Below are 22,699 nucleotides of genomic sequence, written 5' to 3' on the forward strand. Positions count from 1 at the left end.
TCCTTATGTAGGAGATAGGGCACTTATAATGTGGTGACAGAGCCGCTTTAATGCTGTTATTTTAGTATGTATGTGTGTGTATTATAGAGCTACTTTTGGTATATTAGTTTCCTTCATCTAGTACCTTCCCTATGTTGCCTTACTACTTTGTGTAAGTAGGAAAATTCCACTTTAAAATTAAAATAAGATGCTAGATAGTTTAGACATGTTAATTTTTAATTTATTAAAAGTCCCTACTTACACTGTAAGGACACTGACGCATTGTTGCAGATTTTCAGAGCGCAGATGTGGCTTTATAATCTCCATGTACATTCTGTGGAAAAGATCCATTTATTGAAATTGGTGAAGTCCTCTGCAAAGTCCATGTGAATAGTCCCTAATATCTGTAAGTGAGGGATTTATCTGCTCTAACAGAACAACCTGTATGTTTTATAGGTGAATTGAGGCAACAATGGGTCAGCTATGTCTATGACCACATTTTTTTTTTTCCACCGCTCTAAATCCACAATGCACAATTTAGGACCCTTATACTCCCCACCGTTTCTTCACAGTATTATTCACTGTGCCCACCCTACGTAGCTCTTCCTCACCGTACTACTTTTTATTTTAATTGCAGCCCATTTTAATTCCAACCCCAATGGTGTAGGCAGAAGTATACAGTTGTATGTATGGCTAGTCCCTTCTTGCTGAAATTTTAGTATGGATTGTTTTTGGTCATTAAATACCCTCTAATGAAGCTACAGTGCTTGTACTTTGACACTGATCGTTTTTTCCACTTGTGAATATTGAAATGCTTCGAGGCACAGCTATATGCAATTGATTTTATGTAGATGGTCCTATTGGCCGGACATGGCAATAGGGGTCATTAAAGTAAGAAAAGCTCTGCAGTAGCTTGTGTGACATGTAAGGATAATTTCTTCCTTTGTTTTCCAGTAATGGTTCTCCAAACCATCAACCTGAACCACCCGCCCCTATCATTGATGTAAGTTCTCCAATGACGCCCGTTCAGGTACGTGTTTCACCTCTATTTGATTAGCCCTTAGATTGTGTACATGGCCATTCTGTTACACGGCACATATGGTGCCATTCACTTTTATTAAGTGACCTGTAATACCATGAAAGGTATATGTTGTCTAGTGGCACCACTGTATAGGTCTGTATATGCCATTACAGTGTTAGATTGTTGAGTGACAGTCCATTACAATCCAAGCTGTGATTTGCATTGAAAGGATGGTTTCCCTTTGCTCTTCTAAAACAGGCATGACTGCTGGCTTGTTGATGTTTGAGCAAAAGCAGAAAAACCAGATTTTTTTTTTTTCTTTTTCTTTTTTTCTTTAACACATGAAAGGTATTACCAGCTGAGTAGACCAAGCACTGTCTGCTCTGTATTAATCATTGTGTTATATTTTTTTTTTTTAGTCCTTTTATTTCAAATATGTTTTTGGTTGAGTCCTTCTCCAATAGGTTGCTATTGTGGAAAAAACTAATATATACTCAACAGTGAAATTGCAACACCAGGAATGAAAAGGTTTGAAATTGTGGAAATCACCGGATCGATTGGACATGTTAATGATAAAAAAATGGAAACAAAATATTCCAAACATCTCGATTTATTTAGTATAGAGTACGAGTGCCACGTGCAGAGATACACGCACTTACTTACACGCCTTGGCAGGCGTGAGGTTATTAATGGTTGTCTGAGGAACGTTATGCCACACTGAATGTACTTAGGCACGCAAATCATTAAGATTGGCTGCTGGCAGCTCCCTTTGCAATTGCCGACAAATGACATCCCAGATGTGCTCGATGGAAAGTCTGGAGACGCTAAAGGCTATGGTAGCAAGTTTCTGCCACGCAGGCTGCTCACAGTAGCACAAGCAACATGTGGCCTGGCGTTGTCCTTTTGAAAAACTGCTTCTGGGACACGTTGGAGAAATGGCTATACCACTGGTTCCACGACCAAATCAATGTAACCCCGAGCTGTGAGTGTACCTGAAATGAAGACTAGAGGGGTCCTGCTACATTATGCCACCCCACGCCATAATCCCAGAGTAGGACGGGTGTGATGTTCCCTTGTGAAGGCCTCTTCATGACCAATCTTTGGCTATCTTTGTGTCCGAATCAAAAGCTGGATAAACCTCCATTCCAGCCCCCATTTTCATCTTGTTTGAACACCTGTAGCTGGACGTCTGGCTCGTAGCCCAATGTTGTGCAAACGCCTTCTGATGGTTTGTGTCGACGCTGGTTGCTGCCTCATTGCTTGGTATGTGATCACTGCGCACCATTCTTGCAATCAGACCATCTGTCCGTGCAGAGGTTTCTTCTCCGCACCTTTTGCTGTCATTCCTTTTCGTTGTTGTTCTCCCAACCTCCAGGACACAGAATGTTGAACAGTGATGACATCTTGGGCTAGGCACGTTGCGATCTGCCGGAGTGATAAACCAAGGTCTCTCAGTTCAAGGATTCTGACCCTCTGTTTGCGACAAGTGGTGATAACAGGCACATCGACAAACAGGAGGCATCGCACAATCATCCCACAACACCTGATTTTTGAGGTTTCAGGTGGCTAAAAATCTTTGCTTGAAAATGTGTTCTTTTGCAGATCTTAACGACACCTGCTACTTCCTCGACTTGCATAACTTTACAGCTTGTCCTTCTTGGTGTTGCAATTTCAATGCTGAGGAGTGTATAAACTGATGAATTGGAGATTCATACATTTCTAAGCAACGTCTATTGCAGGATTACAATCCAGATATATTTGTTACATTAATGCTCCTTTGGATTAAGGTTACATTTTTTTTTTTTTACCAATGCTACCCTGGTGGAATAAAGAAAATATAGAGTTGATGGCATGTACAAGTAGTGTATACCTTTTTAGAGGCAGGTTTATTGAGGTTCTTATACTGGCCTAGTGGACAAATAACATTTTGATCCAGCGAGCAAAATGCCACTCTGTGCCCTAGCACTGTGCACGTGTAAGCAGAAACGGTGAACGGTCATGTGCCACGTGAAGGGCTGTGGAATACACAGCTTGGCAGAATGTGTCCAGAGAAGCGGGCACACACATGTATATGTGTGTGTGTGTGTGTGTATATATATATATATATATATATATATATATATATATATATATAATGTGTGTATGTATGGCTCCCTTCTGCTCCACGGGAGGTTTCTGTCCTCCCTGAGCTCGCCATACATACATACATACATACATACATACATACATACATACATACACAAACACATATTTGTGCTTACACGTGCATTGTTTTGGGGCTGTAGTGGCTTTGGTTTGCTTACTTATGTGTTTATCTATTAGTTTGGGTTATTGGACACATTTTGCATATAACATTTAGTGAGAACCAGTGAAGGTGTGGTGACGGCATACACAAGAACCTCATTGCAGGTTGAACACAGTCTTCTAGAAGAGCAAATGCCCTTTTCAGTGAGACACTGATTTGTTACATAATGTACAGAATGGAGTTTTGTGGAGCTCTCTTTATGCATTTCTCTTGTAGAACCTCTTGCCTACATCAACCCCTCAGGAGGCACAACAGTGGCTACATAGAAATAGATTTGCTGCATTCTCGCGGCTATTCACAAATTTCTCAGGTAACTCCCTAGGAGGAAAAGTGTTAATGCAGTGCTGTTTCACATTCCCTCGACCTGCAACCTACTTTCTCTCCCTCCCCGGCTCCATAAACTTGTGTATACTTCTCTCCCACATGGGTGAAAAACGGCTGAGCATGAAAAAGTATTGCTTCTGGATGGAAACGCAAACTCTGAAATAAATGATCCTCAAACACTAGAATTTCTTTACTGTAAGCAGAAGTGGCTCCTGTTAGTTGTGGCCTCCTGCCAGTCTACACATGACCACTGACCAGAGTCCTCGTTTTACCTAGACTTAATGCGCATGGTAAGCGGATGCTGATTGGCTTTTATAATAGATGGGGGATTTTTATGCGTCTTATATCAACTCGTTTTTGTCTTTTTTTTTTTTTGTTTGATTTTCTTCTTTCTCGTGTGAACTCAGGTTATCATTTACCATATATGCCAGACCTCTTAAAACCTGTAATAAAGATGGCACACTGACTTTATCTTGAGCCCTTGGCTATGTATTGGCATTAAATGTGTTTTTGCGCTGTCAGATCAGTTTGTCAAATGCAAGGGCAAACCATTTTGCCTGGTTATATAAGAACATGGATGAAAGGTTCAAACGAGGTCAGGAAGGCACAGCAAAGTGTTAACTTGCTGGTAGCAGAATATTGCAAAATATTGCAGTGTCCTCCACCTTCCAATGACCTCTAAAGTATGTTTCTACTCTGAACGTTTTATAATGCAAGGTTCGGTCAGTAATTCGGGTGTTAACAGTACCGCATACATAGTCCTCATAAAGAGTAATACATCTTCTGGGCTGAGGGCTAAGGAAAGCCGTGATGGTGGCTAACCTAATGGGCTCAAAATTTAGAACGGTACGAAAATGTTTTTTGACAATATTCTAAGAACTGCTGGTGCCCTCTTAAGTAGTGTTACCCTTGGTATCTCTACCGCAGGGTGGCCTTTTTTGAGAATCCTCTTTGTACATTTTCAAGATGTGTATCTGGAGTCGTTTCCGTACTTCAGCCGCAAAGTAGCGGTCTTGGAGAAAATCTTGGAGCGATAATATCCAAACAGCTGCTTTTTTGTGCTCCTCTTTTTCACTCAGAAGTATACATAATCACAGAGCTATCCAACTTTGGAACACACCTGCTTAGCAAATCCAACCAAATCTCTTTCTACACTTCTAGACTTTATATTCTCTTGTTATATTTCTGTGTTAAGCCTCACAAACCTCAGCACTTTATTTTTATTATATTTTTGTGACAATCCCTCATCAGGCATCGGTTGGCTAGTTAATAATTATTGTGCTGCAGGAATAATGTTCTAGCCATATTACAGGAAATTGTATTTTACTTAGGTCTCAGGAGAAGATACTTACATGACCTTATTGCCACTACTATAGAGAGAAAATAAAGCTAGGCCTAGGAAGAATAAGATCTACTTTTTACTCCACGTACAATACGGTTTTCCTAGCTTGAGAATTTAGTTTTGTGCAATGTAGAATGAAAATTATTATTTTTTTCTACCAAGTTACGCTTGCTAAACATGGGCAGATGTTCTCTCAGACAAGGATTGTCTGAGACATCTGCCCCGAGCTAGAAATCCCTGCTATGCCGGTAAGGGAAGATTGTTTACATCTGTCAGATGTATATGATTTAAGCAATGATATCTGCTACTGATCATCAGAAGCGTTCATTTGCATCCTCCTACATGGCCCAATTATTGGTCTACCTGGGCCATGTGTGCCCACCTTGCATAGCCTAAATGATCAATGGTCCCACAATGCAGATTGTGTGACTTGTAGTATTTTTATACAAAGGGCAGAGAGCTCCACATCGTTAGACCTCCAGATAAATACGATTTTAGGTGTGGGAGATGAATTTTTATTTTTTATTTTAAAGGGATTGACTCATGACAGATTTTTATTTTATTCTTTTTGTTACTTTTATGACCTGTCAATAAGACAAATTCTAAAATGTGACAATGACATCTTTACCAAAAACAGGTGCCTCAAGTCCGAGTTGTTGGCTTGACTGTTGCATAGCCATTAAATGAATGGTACTATCGGAAACATCTGAGCGCTCACATTTGTCTGTTTCCTGTCCTCCCATTCACATGGCTTCTAATTGACAGGTCATAGACATAAAAAGGAAAAAAAAAAGGGTTGTCATTGGATTACCCAAAGAAATATAAGCAACACGGGTATGGGATCTGTTGTGTGGAATGCTTGAAATATATAAAAAAAATCTAGTAAGTACAGTTTGGCTTCCCTACGGCCTCCTAACTAGATTATCCGTGTGTTTCCCAGTGACGGTAGTGGGAGCCATGTGCACGTGTCATAAACAATCCAGAACTATGCTGGTGGTTGATTTATTTCTGGACTTTTGGTTCTCTTTGTATAGATATAGGCTTTGTAGATGATGGATCATGTATGTCTCTAAGCCAACATAACCTTTTCCATTTGTTTCAGGTTCAGATTTATTAAAGCTAACTAGGGATGATGTTATTCAGATCTGTGGACCTGCTGATGGGATCCGGCTCTTCAATGCACTAAAAGGGAGGTGAGCTGCTGTCCTCGGCTTTGTCGCATGTTTACAGACACCGTGTATGACTCTTGTACATTTGTGTTTTTTCTTCTGGTTATCACTTCATGATTTCTTAAGGTGTTTGTTGAGATGTGACATTGGCCTATAACATTAAAATACAGATCTCCTGTCCGTAAAGTGTACAATATTGTGGCCCTGAGCCAACAAACCATGTATTCCCCTCCTAATATAAGTAGTGTCCGATAAGCTGATATCTCAAGTTGAGGCAGGAATGGTTTTAATCCGTTGGAAAAAAAATGATTTTGTTACGGAATTAGGATGTGCTTTTCTTTGCCCTGTGCAGATTTGAAGGGGTTTCCTAGGAGAAAACGTTCCTAGGATAGGCTAATGTGTGATGGGAGCCTGACTCCTGGAACCCCCACTAATCGGCAGAATGAAGGTTTATGCCATTATTACAAAATTTGAGCAATCATTCTCCCATTTTAGATGATATTCTTTAGAGGAGTTTCCCGGGGCTAAAACATTTACGGCCCGTAATTTACCCCTTCCAATCAGAAAGATTGGGGCTGAGCTGCAGTGCCAGGCACAGCCCAGTTTATTGATAAGCTGCTTTGTCTGGCTAAACACCGAAAGGGGGGGGGGGGGTTTTCGCTCAAGAAACGCCTGATTTGTTTTTATTGATCGCTGGTGGCCTGATCCTTTTTGATTAAATATTAATGGCCTAACCCAAGGAAAGCCCACCGACGTTTTAGGTTCTGAAAAACCCTTTAACAGTTCCTCTTCTAAAAGCGTGAAACTTGCTCAAACTTTGTAACGATGACCGCATTAACATTCATTCTGTTGGAGTTCTGGTCTCAAGGACTACAGCTACATTTTCTGGCAGAGGTTATGGATGAGTGTTTGCCATTTTGTGATAACTTGGCACAAGCATTAAATCCTCTGGTTTTTCTCTTTACCCACTAGGATGGTACGGCCAAGGCTCACTATTTATGTTTGCCAGGAGTCACAGCAGCTAAGAGATCATCAGCAGCAGAAACCTGAAAATGGAGAGCAAGGAAATGGTGCTTTTTATGGTAACTGCTAAATGAAGTATATGATGGTGCAGTGATGACCGCTAGTATCCAGTTAGTATTATTAGCCGAGCAGAATAAAGCTGCCTGTGCTGCTGTCGGTTTACATGGTAGCACCTCGCAGTTAGGGCTTATTTACACGAATGTGTAATACGTCCGTGCAACGCGCGTGACTTTCACGCGCGTCGCATGGACCTATGTTAGTCTATGGGGCCGTTCAGACAGTCCGTGATTTTCACGCAGCGTATGTCCGCTGCGTGAAACGCACGACATGTCCTATATTTGTGCGTTGTTCGCGCATCACGCACCCATTGAAGTCAATGGGTGCGTGAAAATCGCGCGCAGCACACGGAAGCACTTCCGTGTGACGCGCGTGATTCGCGCAATAGCAGTCAAAACTATGATTGAAAACAGGAAAGCACCACGTGCTTTTCTGTTTACAAACATACAGACTGTCATAATGATGGCGGCTGCGCGAAAATCACGCAGCCACGCATCATACGGGGATGACACACGGAGCTGATGTCATCCACGCATCATACGGGGATGACACACGGAGCTGATGTCGTGTAAATCCAGCCTAACAACCTGTCTAGCTGTTCACCTTACCTTGTGTTAAAATACTAACACGCTGAAATTAACAGTAGTTACAGTCTGTCAATTCTGTTCCTTACATGTACATCATTGCTGATCAACAGCGGGAGTGTGGCTGTGATTGACAACCGGATTGAAGAAATCTTCGATCCCAGCTATTTAACCCTTGATGCACTAATAGCAGATTTTTGTTATGCATTCTCCATTTTATAAAAATGATGTATATTAAATGGACACTTACTTTCAAACAACCTATGTTAATCTAATAATATACATTTTAACTATCAACTTTGTAATTAGCTTACTGGTAGTTGTTTCAGCCACTTAAATTCTGTGTGAAGTTACTGCCACTAGGTGTTTTTCATATGCGCTCCACCCCCTGTTGTCAACCAAAGTCAGTCTGGAGTTACAGAGCAGAATTGACTGACTGCAGTAGGTGGGTGTGTCTCTTCACAGCCTGCCCATAGAAGTCTATGTAGAGGGGGGACAAGAGGTAGCAGGAGCAGAGTAAGTAAGACAGACACGCTGCCCATACAACTCTATGGAGAGGGTAGGGGGGGAGCAGATTGAGAATGATACAGACAGACGTGCAGCAGTGGTTTCTTACCCCAGTACTAGATTCTTAGCTACACTGCTCACTATTGCTGTATAATGTACTCCATGCTGCTGCAGCTATTATATGTGATAAAGATAGGAGAGCAGGATTCTCCTCTTTTCTGTGTGCAGTGTATAGAAGACATGATAGCTGTTAGACTCCACACACTAGCTCAGAGAAAACTGAGAATTAGAGAGAGAGAGAGCCTGCAGAGGTGAAAACGGCTAAATTACACATACAAGTGCTATAATGACCAGAAATAGTTATTCCTTATGTACACAGGCATGACCTCTTGCTCTGAAAAGTTAGGTACGCTTTAAAAGCTACCTTGTGGCTATGTTCACATGACTAATTCAGAAAAATCCATTTCTGATTTTGTTGAAAATCCCTGATCGTAAAAAAACTGCCGCAGATCCAATTGGGCTAATCTGCGTGTGGCTGCCCAATAACGTTTTCTGCGCCGTATTCCGCCCAAAAGTAGTGACATATCACTTTTTTTATTTTATCGAGGCGGTTTCCCATTGAAAGCAATTAGAGGTTTTTGCAAGTGGAATTTACGCTGGTTCCACCGCTGAAAATTTGCTGCTGTGTGAACAAGGACGATTTGTCCCCGAAAATTATAAATATTAAAATATATTCTTAAAAAAAGAAACTAATCGTTTCTCGTGAAAATTCTCTTGCTTATTTAAGGCCACAATTGACTTGGTCCTTAAAGGGTAACTAAACTTTCAAAAAATGTTGACATGTCCTAGTGACATGTCAGAAGTTTTTTGATTGGTGGGTTTCCGGGCACTGAGACCCCCACCGATCGCTAAAACGAAGCGGCAAAAGCGCTCTGGTGAACGCTGTGCTGCCTAGTTTCTGATCGGCTTTGTGGTGTACGGGCTCAAACTTTCTATTGATCCCAAACACCGCTGCGAAGAAAGCCGATCAGAAACTAAGCAGCACAGTGCTCACACAAGCGCTTCTGCCACTTCGTTTTAGCAATTGGTGGGGGTCTCCGTGCTCGCACCCCCACCGATCAAAACGTCTGACATGTCACTATGACATATCAAAAAAAATAATTGAAAGTTTAGTTAAGGGGATGTGCAGTGGATACGGTCTTGCATTTGATTTAGTATAATCATTTCAGTATAAAGTTTGATCCATACTTTTCCTCAACAGTATATCATGCCATCTACCTGGAAGAGCTGACGTCTTTGGAATTAACTGAAAAGCTTGCCCAACTTTTCAACATTTCTCCTCATCAAATTAACCAGGTTTACAAACAGGGACCCACAGGCATTCATGTGCTTATAAGTGATGAGGTAAGTCACCCACACACTAGGAGCTTATCACCTGATTATCAGTAACTTTACCATTTATGTGCACGTCAAACAATCCCATAAAGCTGGCCATACATTTCAGACAGCTGTTTCTCCCCACTCCCCCATACACATGCACGCTTGGCTCGGCTAAGAGTGCATGCATTATCGAGAATGGCAGCGACTTCTATGGCAGCGGTTTATCGCCTTGAAAAATAAAAGGACATCGGCTATCGGGAGACTGCCATACACATTAGATTGTTGGCTGCTCATACATCTAATGTGTTTGGGCACCTTAACCCCGTCGCGCTCAGCGACGTACTATTCCGTCGCGCTAACCAATACATTCGCGCTCAGCGACGAAATAGTACGTCGCTGGGAAAATGAATCGCCATTTTCCATCGGCGCGTGCACGAGCTGTGACAGCTGCTGTTTCCGACAGCAGGCTATCACAGCTCAATACGACGGGACCTGACGCGATGGTCCCGCCTCCACGATCGCCACTAATGGTCAGTTAGTGAGTAACTGTCCAATAGTGGCGATCGGTCTCTTCACTTCCTCTCTCTGACCTTACATTCTGCCGCTCCCGCCCTGAACGCCTCTGTTGGAGATAGCGAGGCGTTCAGAGCGGTTGTGAGAAAGAGAGAGAGAAGAGAAAGTCAAAGAAAAGTTAAAAAAAAGTCTAAAAAACTTTTTTCAGCATCCCACCTCTCCCATCCACTACCCATTCCTGTACCCTTCCTCCTTGTGTTTCCCCCCACATTTTTGGTCAGTGATCACCTATCACTGACCACTTCTTAGTCTTCAGGACCAATTTTTTGGTCCCTGGGGATTCTTTTTTCTTTTCTTTCTTTATAAAAAACATATAAAACAAAAAAATATATAAAAAAAAAGTTAGTTTAGCCAATTTTGACAACTTAACTGGTTAGGTTAGTATTAGGGTTAGTGTCAGGGAACCGTCAAAAAGCGTAGTTAGGTATAGCGTCAGGGAGTTTAGCGTCCGGAATCCGTCACCGTAGGTAGATCTAGCGTTAGGGATCCATCACCGTAGTTAGGTTTAGCGTCAGGGAAGCTCGGAATAATCTAGATAGGTTTAGTGTCAGGTACCCGTCACCGTAGTTAGGTTTAGTGTTAGGGAAGCTCTGAATAATCTAGTTAGGTTTAGTGTCAAGGAATAGTCGCCGTAGTTAGATTTAGTCTCAGGGAAGTTCAAATAAAATCTAGTTAGGTTTAGTGTTAGGAACCCTCGCCCCAGTTAGGTTTAGTGTCAGGGAAGCCCACTTGTTCTATAAAAACGTCAATATTTTTGGCTGGTTTAGGGAAGCAGTCAAACATGTCCAAACGGACATTTAGTGCCGAAGAGGCATATTAATTTCTTGCCTCCGACACAGAGTCGTCGGGTGGTGAGACTCTGTTTTACTTATCCACCTCCTCATCCAGTGATGAAGAGAAGGAACCCCCTAGGAGACGCCCCAGGACCACCACCACCACAGTTGAAGCCCCTGAGCGAGATGACCCTGCCGCAGTTCAATCCCCCGAGTGAAGTGACCCCTTTTGGACCCCCACACCAGACATTTGAGCCCCAAATCCCAGAGTACACGGGCAGCTCAGGGATAAAATTTAATACGGCAGGGCACAGTGAAATGGACTTTTTCAAGTTCTTCTTCACTGATGACTTTATAGATCTTATGGTCTCCCAGACTAATTTATATGCCCAACAGTATATTACGAAGAACCCCACATCATTTTATGCCCAATCCCACAGGTGGACCCCTGTAGATGCAGCAGAGTTGGACAAGTTCTGGGGACTTCATTTGAACATGGGGCTTCTGAAAAAGCCGTCCATTAGAATCTATTAGAGCACGGACATCTTATACCACACCCCGATGTACCGTATGGCCATGTCCAGGATGCATTATGAGGCAATACTTCGCTTCTTACATTATACGGATGAGCAGTGCCCACCCAGAGATGACCCCAGTTTTGACCGTTTGTACAAACTGAGACCCCTATTAGACCATTTCAGTGCCCGGTTTGCCCAAGCATACACCCCCGAGACGTGTATTTCTATTGATGAGTCCCTGGTACATTTTAAAGGGAGGCTTCAATTCCGCCAGTACCTGCCGAGTAAGAGGGCAAGGTATGGTGTGAAGATGTATAAGCTGTTTGAGTGCATCAGGGTATACCTACAAATTTAGGATATATGAAGGGAAGGACCGCAGTATTCAGCCCCCAGAATGTCCTGTCCCGTCCCGTCCCCCCCTTACTGGGAATTAATGCAAAAATTGTGTGGGATTTGGTACACCCACTGCTGGACCAGGGTTACCACTTCTACCTGGATAATTTTTATACCAGCGTCCCACTCCAAGTGCCTCGCTTCCAGAAGTCCTGCAGCATGCGGCACTGCTAGAAGAGATCGGAGAGACCTCCCTAAGACTCTGCAGGGCAAACACTCAGAAGGGGTGAGAGCAGGGCACAATCTAGCAGCAACATATTGTGTGTCAAGTACAAGACAAAAGAGATGTCACACCAGTACCCATGTACCTGTACGAGGTACCAGTACAGAGACCCCCAAACCAGACTGCATCCTGGACTGCAATAGGTACATGGGGGGGGGGGGGTGGTGGACTTGTCAGATCAAGTCCTGAAGCCCTACAGCGCCATGCGGTGTGGTATAAGAAGCCGGCCGTGCGCATCATACAGATGGCATTGTACAATGCGTATGTTCTACGTCGATGTGCAGACCAGAGGGGAACTTTCCTGGAATTTCAAGAGGTGGTTATCAAGAACCTAATCTTTAGGGACCAAGAATGGGGGGCACCCAGTACTTATGGAAGCGGAGCCACACGCATCGTACCAGGGCAACACTTTCCAGGAGAAGTTCCCCAAACTCGAAAGAAGGGAAAAAGTCAAAAGAGGTGCAGTGTCTGCTCAAAGAGGGGGATAAGGAAGGACACAACATACCAATGCGACACGTGTCCCGAAAAACCAGGGCTCTGTATGAAAGATTGTTTTCGAATTTATCATACATCCCTTAATTTTTAATTTACCCTGATGCACTCCGCACAGTTTATCCCCCTCATCTTTCCCTTCTGAGCTCTGCCGTGTGCCCAGGCAGCAGATAACAGCCACATGTAGGGTATTGCCGTACCCGGGAGAACCCACATTACAGCTTATGGGGTGTATATCTCCAGTGGCACATGCTGGGCACACTATATCGGACACTGACATGGCATATATATATAGAAAATTGCAAATCTCACTCTGCACCATCTGCTGCGCATTATCTTTTACACAGTACCTGTGGGGTCAAAATGCTCACTACACCTCTAGATGAATGTCTTAAGGGGTGTAGTTTTTAAAATGGGGTCACTTCTCGGGGGTTTCAACTGTACTGGTACCTCAGGGGCTTCTGCATACATGACTTAGCACCAGAAAAGCTTCAGTAGGCCAAATGGTGGTCCTTTCCTTCTGAGCCCTGCCATGGGCCCAAACGGCAGTTTATCACCACAAATGGGGTATTGCCGCACTGAGGACAAATTGGGCAACAAAATGGGGCATTTTGTTCCCTGTGAAAATAAGAAATTTTGATCAAAAATGACATCTTATTGGGAAAATTTTTTTTTTTTTTAATTTCACAGCCCAATTCAAATAGGTGCTGTGAAAAAACTTTGCGGTCAAAATGATAATAACAAGCATAAATGAATTCCTTGAGGGGTGTAGTTTCCAAAATGGGGTCACTATTGGGGGATTCCTACTGTTTTGGCACCTCAACACCTCTTCAAACCTGGCATGCTACCTAAAATATATTCTAATAAAAAAGAGGCCTCAAAATGCACTAGGTGCTTCTTTGCGTCTAGGGCTTGTGTTTTAGTCCACGAGCGCACTAGAGCCACATGTGGGACATTTCTAAACTGCAGAATCTGGACAATACATATTTAGTAGTGTTTCTCTGGTAAAACCTTCTGTGTTACAGAAAAAAAAATTGAAATAAAATGTAAATTCAGCAAGAAAAATGAAATTTGCACATTTCACCTCCACTTTGCTTTAATTCCTGTGAAATGCCTGAAGGGTTAAACAACTTTCTAAATGCTGTTTTGAATACTTTGAGGGGTCTAGTTTTTAAAATGGGGTGTTTTATGGGGGTTTCTAATACATAGGCCCCTCAAAGCCACTTCGGAACCGAACAGGTAGCTTAAAAAAAGGCTTTTGAAATATTCTTAAAAATTAGAGAAATTGCTGTTTATGTTCTAAGCCTTGTAACGTCCAAGAAAAATTAAATCTTCAAAAAACGATGCCAATCTAAAGTAGACATATGGGAAATGTGAACTAGTAACTATTGTGGGTGGTATAACCGTCTGTTTTACAAGCAGATGCATTTAAATTCTGAAAAATGCTATTTTTTCTAAATTTTCTCTACATTTTGCAATTTTTCACCAATAAACACTGAATATATCGACCAAATTTTACCACGAACATGAAGCCCAATGTGTCACGAGAAAACAATCTCAGAATCGCTTGGATAGGTTTATGCATTCCGACGTTATTACCACATAAAGTGAAATATGTCAGATTTAAAAAATGGGCTCTGAGCCTTAAGGCCAAAACAAGGCTGCGTCCTTAAGGGGTTAAGCTTTACGGAGAACAATCTGATGAGCCTTTTTTGTTTGGAACATGAACTTACTTTAATGGTGCGCGACTGCCTATTAGTCAAACTAAAACCACCCAGTCCTCAGGAGCGGTGTGCACCCACGATGATCCGTATTTGGACATCATAAACACTTTGGTGGGAAAAGCTCTTTACTAGGCTCACTTTTTTTTCTCTATGGGCTGGCTAAACAGCTGTAGCCATTATATTCATGTTTTTAATCCTTTGAGACACAGGCCTCTCTATTTTATTTTTTTTGTGACTTTTTCTTTTATGGTTTAAGTTGGTAAAAAAAAAACATTTACCCTTTGCACTGCTATTTGTCACAATGTTATTTTTTATATCGCTCAGAAAGCAAGCACACAAATCAGATTTCTCTGGATTTTCCGTTACACCACTGCTTTACTACTGCGACTGCAGGATTTCTCATATAGTAGCTGAAACGAAGTATGCGCTAAGTTGTATGCATGTCCCCGCAATGATCAATATTAATAGCGGCATTCAGTTTTTATTTTGGGAATTGTTACTTTCATACCTACTTTATTAGTTTCAGAATCTGGCAAATTGTTTAATAGACCACTGGCTGTTTTGTTTTACTATGTATAAAGTGTCATGCACGTGTGTATTTTGCCTTGTAATAAAGTGCACAAAACTATTGCGGCCGCATGTTCCGGAGTGACCGTCTGTTTCACAAATTGAGTCTTCCCCCTCCAAGCACTGAATTCAGTATTGCTCTGTCCAAGATGCTGCATGTTTTTTTTGTAATGCTAACTCCTTTTAGAAACTCTGACACACTATCTGGTATTCGTGTGATACAGATCCCAAATACGTTCATGTGCATAGGCCTTGGGCTAAGTTCACACGGGGGTTATACGCTGCGTAACAGGTGGCCGCAGGGAATTCCGGCCGAAAAACCGCATCAAATTGTGGTGCAGTTCTTTGCCCAGAATGTCCTCTGCGGAAAACTGCAGCGTTTAGCCAGCCTGCTGGCAGGATGTTTCATTCCAGGAGACAGCTGCAGCCTGTGATCGGCTGGAGCTGCGGTCATATGGGAAGAAACGTCATCCGCGCCAGCCTCCTGTGTTGACATTTCATTCCATGTGACTGCCACTAAAGCCTGTGATTTGGCTGCAGCGGCCACATGGGATGAAACGTCATCCCAGGAGGCCGGCATGAAGAATGTCGGAGAAAAGAATTAGGCCTCATTCACACGGCAGGGTTTCCCGGCCGGGTGCCGGCCGCCGGCCGTTCATAAATCGGCCGGCACCCGGCTGCATTAGGAATAATAGACCCCTAATGGGGCTATTCACACGACCGATTTTTTGACGGCCGGGAAATCCGGACGTCAAAAAATAGGACATGCTCTATCTTTGCCCGGGTACCCGGCCGCCCGGCTCCCATAGAAGTCTATGGGGCCGGGTATTACACGGCCATCACCGGAATGTGTTCCGAGTGATGGCCGGGTTTCCCGGCGCTTGCGCTCTATCTCCTCCTCCTCACAGCGCAGAGTGCATGTGAGGAGGAGTTGATGCCATTCTGACGAATGGCATCGCTGCACACTGTGTGGCACACTGCGCTGGCTCCCTTCCCCTGCTTGTTAAAATCACCCTGGTCCGGCGACACCTTCGATGGCGCCGCTAGCAGCTGCTACTACTGTAGCGACGCCACTATAGCAGAGCGGGGAGGTATCTCCCCGCTCTGCTATGTGCTAGCCGCACTTTAGCTCCTTGAAGGAGCGGAATCCCCGTGTTTTCGGGGATTCCGCTCCTGGACAGAGCGCTTGATGTCTCTGTCCATATCTGGGCAGTGACATCAGGGGAAACTCCTGAAGCGGAATCCCCGAACACATGGGGATTCCCCTTCAGGAGTTGCCGCTGATGTCACTGTCAGGATCTGCCCGGCCCGGCATGGATGCAAAACTTTATGCAAACCGGCCGGGCAGAATGGCCGATTTTACCGGCCGGCACTCGGGCTCGGGAACGACCTGTTTGTGTGAATGCCGCCTAAGGTGTTTTGTTCTTTTTTTTTTTTCCCCCTAAGTTGCGATTTTTGCGGTGTAATGGCTGCGATTTTTCCGCAAAAGTTGCAACACGTCACGGTTTGTTTTGGATCCCCATTGACCTCAATGGGGAAAACCTGCAGCAAACTACCGGCGATTCCGCAATCACAATTGACATGCCGTCGCTTAAAAAGCCGCACTGCGGGTCAATTTGTGTGCGGAATCTCCACGTGATTTCTTGAAATCTCATCCACTCCTCTGCTACTATATTATTCTGCGGATTTTCCGCAACTAAATACGTTGTGAAAAATCCTGCAGTATTTATGCTATGTGTGGACTAGCCCTTAAAGTTGCCCTTGGTCTTGTGGTCAGTAGTACTCACATGTACCAGTCACTTTTGAGCCCTGTTGAGACAGGACGTGTATAAAATAGATTTGTCCTAAAAAACGGACTTCTTGGAAATCTGGGTTTTAACTATAAGAAAAAGCTGCCACCTTATCTGTGCACATTTACAAGCAGACAAAACAAACAGACTTTTATACGGCTTCCCTGTAGTCTGTAAGCTAATTCTTGACCATGACCCTTACTGGAGTTTTCAGTACAAAGCATTACATGTATGGCTTTTAGAGCTCATGATAAGATGCTGTGACAGAAAACCATAACTATCTAGTTTGAAGGTCATTTTATTGCTGTAAAACCCTTCTAATGTGACTGATTTATGAGGTTAGTACATAAGAACTATATATGCTACACCTTGAGTGGTGCTGTAAAATATCTAATGCACTTCCGAGGCCAATTAACAGGGCTTTTTCCTATACTACAGGTGTACTTTAAATGTGTTATGCTTAAAGGCTATGTACACTTTTTTTTGTAGCAAATGTTTTGGATTTTTTTAATTATAAAATTAATGTATTTTGTATTTTTAAGCAACTCTCCAATTTACTTTTTAAGATACAACTTTTATGTATCCTGTATATATAGAAGCCGTATTGTTCTAACTTGGTTAATTCATCAGGTCCTGGGTGATTTTGAACTTATGTGATCGATACTAGGTAGATCCTGTGTGTCAAAGGCAGGAATGGATCACACCTGAGCCGTCCGTTCATCTGAACGGAGTCAGCTGAGTTAGAACCATACAGCATCTATGTAGATACATAGAAGCTTTATTTTAAAAGGACACTCCAGGCAAAACTCAACTTTTCCATGTGTACCATTATGGTATTACATGTGTCTCATCTGTACCTTTTGTTGCTGCTTCTCTATATATCAGACTGGGATGGTTACTTATCAGCAGTGTAAATCAGGCTCGGTGACATGCTTCTGTCTATGGAGATCTATGTGTCACCCATCACAGGCTTCAGCAGTTCCTGTGCCACACTAGTTTAGCACGGGGGGGCAGAAACTTAGATCATCAGCCACTACTGATACTCACACCGGTATAATGTAGAGGAATATAGTGCAGTCTCCATGTCTTATGGTTTCTCAGCTTATTTAGGAGAATATAGAGAAGCATAGTGAGAGTGATAGCAAAGCAGAGAGGAGGAGAAAACTGGGGAAATCTAATTCAAGATGGAGGCTTTTTTAAAGCACAAAAAAGGCAGCGGTTCAAAAAGTAAGTACAGTATACATAGTGTAGTGTGGTATACAGTCAGGTGGAGAATGCAGACATGGAAAGTTGTTTCCACTGGAGGGTAAATTGGAATGTTTCTTAAAAACACCCAATACATTGAAGTGTACATAGCCTTTTAAAGAGAACCTCCTTTTAGAGTAAGGCCCCACGGAGCAAGGGTATGATGTGACTGAAAACCGCACCGGCATGCTGATTGGCACATTTGTCAGATTGCTTCTTAATGGCTGCGCGGTGTTGCAGGCAAAACGCAGCAATTTGACAAACTTAACAAACCGTGTGCCAGCACGTGTTTTACGGCTACATTGCGGCTGGGTCAATGCCGCTCCCATTGGGACTTATCCCAAAATAAGTTCAGTAAATTGCTAGTGGCCTAATGGAGCCTGGCACGGACTGATAAGCAGCATGTGTCTGAGTGCGGTCACACGGGCTCCTTCAGCTAGGCAGAAAAACCTTCTAAACAGCAAAGCTAAGCACTTCTACTACACAAGCTGTAAAGCCTTGCTGCCCGGAGGTTTAACTTACTAGAGGATGATATCTCTGACTCGCTGAAGGAGCCTGTATGAGGACACACTGTTCACAGGTTACGTGCTGTGGGCCCTAAAAAGCAGGACTAACAGAACAGTTCCTCAATCATTGGTTTTCAGGGCTTAATACTAAGCATGTGTCGAGTTTCTCAAAGGGGTTCTCCGAATTAAGAAACAGCTGTAATTTGTTGCAAGGCTGAAAGGGCTGAAATATTTTAGTTAAGTTTAGTTAAACTGGTCTTAATTCTGGGTCTCCCTTTTTATGGGCCTGTTGCGGACATTGAAATCTAGGTACGCACATCCATAATATACTGTACATACTCCTGCCCACCCACAATGCTGATGGGGTTTGAACTTTGACATAGAAATTACAACACAGATGCACAAGGGCAATATTGCGATAAGTTCCTTAATTTCAGATGTGTGTCCCCCACCTCTGAACTCGCTCAGATTGTAGACCAAAGAGAATAAGAATGATGGCAGCCCACATAGCATGGAAGGCAGTAACCAGTGCTGTGGGTTTTCTTATTCTATTAAGTTGAATGGACTGTCCTTCCTATGAGCACTTACATTACTTGGGTGCTGGTTCAGTGTACTCCTTTTACATGTGTTTTATAGCAATACAGCACGTTACACGTGAACTTCTGCATCCTTACACGCGGTCGACAACTGTTCACGTGATAGTAAAAAGAACAAGACCTGTGTTAATGAGGTGTTTGGAGATTTTATAAATACCGCTAAATCTGCAACATTTCAGGAACCAACAAGGAATGTGGGGAGAATATCTGTTTACTTACACATCCAATCTATACAGCAGCGCTAAACTGTATATGGAATACATACATGACAAGCCGTGTCTCCCTAGGAGGCAGGATCCCGTTCTTTTTCTCATCTTTATTAACATACTGTTTGTTTTTTCGCTAGATGATTCAAAATTTTCAGGACGAGTCATGCTTTGTGTTGGATACAATGAAAGGTAAATTTTGTATAGCCATGTATGTGAATGTGGTTAAGTATGTGATGGGCAGGGCTGGCCTTAGATTGGATGGCGCCCTGTGCGAGACTCTCTATTGCTGCCCTCCACAAACCAAAAATTAACCACCTATATTGACACGCACATACTGGAATATAAATACTGCTACATAGTGGGACATATTTGACAAACAGGCAAATATATCTATAGATATATATATATATATCTATACTAATTCATAAAAGGCACAAAAACATTCACATACATACCCATATATACAGATAATGTAGTATGTCACCTGCAGTCCTTCGTAACCCCACAGATCTCACACTCTGATAACTACACACACACACACACACACACACACACACACACACACACACACACACACACACACACGTATGCACACGTTGACACTTACCATCTCTCCTTGCTGACAGGCTTCTTGCAGGGTGGGCGAAGCTTCCACCTCTGCTCTCCTCGTTACACACACGGGGAAAACAAGAGCCGAGGCAGAGCCCAGTGGCTGGGAGGGTGCAGCGCCTCACGCAGGTCATATACAGCCCTAAGGCCGGCCCTGGTGATGGGCTTTCTCTGGCATTTACCAACATGTATTGTGGGTTTTTGGTTGGCTGCTTTTTTTTTTATCCTTATGCAGCCAGTTTTTTATTCTGAATTTCAGCGTTCGTTATGAATGTATTAATGTATGATTGTATTGTGAAGCGGATTACCTGGCAGTATCTATAGCTGCAATACTGTGACTGAACACTTTATCCAGCATGATTGCAGTTTTATGGTAGGCTCAGTGGGGAAGATTTACTTTTGGCGTTGCACCAGAATTCTGTCCTTTTTGGTGCAACTTATTTTAGACAAATTAATCCCTGAAATGCGCCAAAAAGAACATGTTTGCAGCTTGTCCGACAAAGGGGTGTGCTTAACTGAAAAAGGGGGTTGGCTTTAGATACGCTAAATTGACGCACAATGTTGGCACAATTAAACAAGTGTCAAGGTACGCCAAATTCATCATCCAGCATTAACCACTGTTATACATTTGTATCGTATCTAGACTAATTCTAAGCTGTCTGAATTTGGGACCCTATTAGAAAATCTGCCCCAATTTTCTTTATTTCAGTTCCACTTTAGGGATTTTTAAATATATTTAATTGCTAACCAAAAAGGTACATTTGGGATTCCCCAAGACTTCAAACTCTGTAGTCCTCCCACCTTTAAAGAGTGTTATTTCGTAAAACATTTGATATGTCATAGACAGAAGTTTGGATTGGTGGGTGCGGTTGCCGAGACCTCCACGATTGCTGAAACGAAGGGGCAGAATAGTTTAGCAGAGCGAAGTGCTCCTTCAGCTGTAATGGAATATCCGCTCACCTCTGCTCTTCTTGTAGATGTTGGGTTTACTGAAGACCGGCTCACAGAAGTGCATATCTTTACGTTAACTCAGCCTTTTTTCGGAAAGACTAAGTTATCCCATTACAGCTGAAAGAGCACTGCACTCGGCTGAGTGCTTCTGCCCCTTCGTTTCAGCGATCGGTGGGGGTCTCGGCACCCGGACCCCCGCGGATAAAAGCTTTTGCCTATGACATGTCAAAATGTTTATGAAAGGAGTTACTCTTTAATATATGTTTGGAACTCTTCTTTTGTCTGAGATTGAAGGTGGGGTATGTATTAGAAGGTTTCAGCACTTTTATTGCATTGCTATAACGAATAGCTGCCATGTTCTCATAAGTAGTCCATACCAACCCTATTATATTAATCCGTGAAGGTAATCAGCCAAATAACTAGATGCCCCACATTAACCCTGTCATTTCAGCATGATGTGTCTGTGAGTGCCCTTATTAAGGCACTGAACTGCAGCCGAAATATGAAAAGGATTTACTATAGCACTGATATGGGCACTATACACTGGTGAAATGAAAAATTCCAGAACTTAGAATCTGCATTTTATGACATTCAAATCTCAGTGATGAAATATCTTCTTGATATGCACTTTACCCCTTAATGATGAGCGACTGATATATCCATCATGAGCGGGTACTAATTCCTGCATTGTGACAGATATATCAGTCACTCTGCTCTCGTGGGTACAGCCACTGTATCCACAAGATCAGCGTCAGGAGCACTTCTGTTATACACAGCCAGGCTCCTGCCGGAGTTAGAGAACTCAGATTCTGTCAGTTTAAACCCCTTAGATGCTGCCAATAGCGACTGCAGTATCTAAAGTGTTTGACAGAGGGACGCACTGATGGGTTACTATGGCAGCCATGGGCCTAATACAGGCCCCAAGGTCTGCCATCAGTAATGGCTTAATAGTATTCCGAAGCATTACGGCCTGTGTAAAACCAACCGGCAACCTAAGTATTCCAAAACATACAAGCGATCAAAGAATCGCTGCATCAAGTCCCCTAGTGGTCTAAAAAAAAAAAAAGTTAAATGAAGTCTAATAAAAATTAAGTACACCCAATAAACCCTTTTTTCATTAAAAATTATTAATTTCTTTAAAAATGGGTTACTAAAAAAACCAAGACATATATTTGGTACTTCCACAATCTTAACAACCCGTAGATCAAACACGCAAAAAATGTTTTACTGAATTGCTTGGTTTTAATTTTTTTGCTTTCACCTATAAAAAAATTTTTTCTATATAAAAGTTAATCAATAAGTTTTATATGTATCCCAAAATGGTAGCAATAAAAATGAAAACTTATCCCGCAAACAAGCCCCCATATTGCTACATCGATCTAATAAAAAAAAAAGTTGTGGATCTCCGAATGCGGCGGCACAAAAATCACTTTTTTCACGAAAACAACATGTTTTTTAGTGCAAAAGTACTTAGATGTTAAAAAAAACTCTACATACTTGGTATCGCCGCATTCGTACCGACCTTTACAATAAAGTTAACGTGTTATTTTTCCCGTATGGTAACCGGCAAAAAAAAAAAAACGCAGTAAACCATGCCATAATTGCTGTTTTTGCATTCCCATCCAAAAAAAAGTCAATAAATTATATGAATTGGTTCCATTGAAAAATACAACTCCTCCCACAAATAACAAGCCCTCATAACAGCTAAGGCCGAATTCACACGAGCGTGTTCGGTCCGTGTCGGCCGCATTTCCCGGACCGAACACACTGCAGGGGGCCGGGCTCCTAGCATCATAGTTATCTATGGCGCTAGATGTCACTGCCTCGATGCGTGAAAAC

At 42.6% G+C, this 22,699-nt stretch overlaps 1 protein-coding gene across 1 annotated transcript in view; it reads left to right on the forward strand.

Moving 5' to 3' along the window:
• Window positions 1-22,699, forward strand: part of TFCP2 (transcription factor CP2) — a 79,353-nt gene that overhangs the window by 54,080 nt on the left and 2,574 nt on the right. The window contains exons 9-14 of the mRNA XM_075851941.1: window positions 934-1,009; window positions 3,522-3,615; window positions 6,074-6,164; window positions 7,113-7,222; window positions 9,573-9,715; window positions 19,438-19,489. Coding sequence (XP_075708056.1) covers window positions 934-1,009; window positions 3,522-3,615; window positions 6,074-6,164; window positions 7,113-7,222; window positions 9,573-9,715; window positions 19,438-19,489 — 566 coding nt within the window. The remainder of the gene's footprint in view (window positions 1-933; window positions 1,010-3,521; window positions 3,616-6,073; window positions 6,165-7,112; window positions 7,223-9,572; window positions 9,716-19,437; window positions 19,490-22,699) is intronic.

Source organism: Rhinoderma darwinii, chromosome 2, assembly GCF_050947455.1.
Source record: "Rhinoderma darwinii isolate aRhiDar2 chromosome 2, aRhiDar2.hap1, whole genome shotgun sequence".
Classification (NCBI taxonomy): Eukaryota; Metazoa; Chordata; class Amphibia; order Anura; family Rhinodermatidae; genus Rhinoderma; species Rhinoderma darwinii.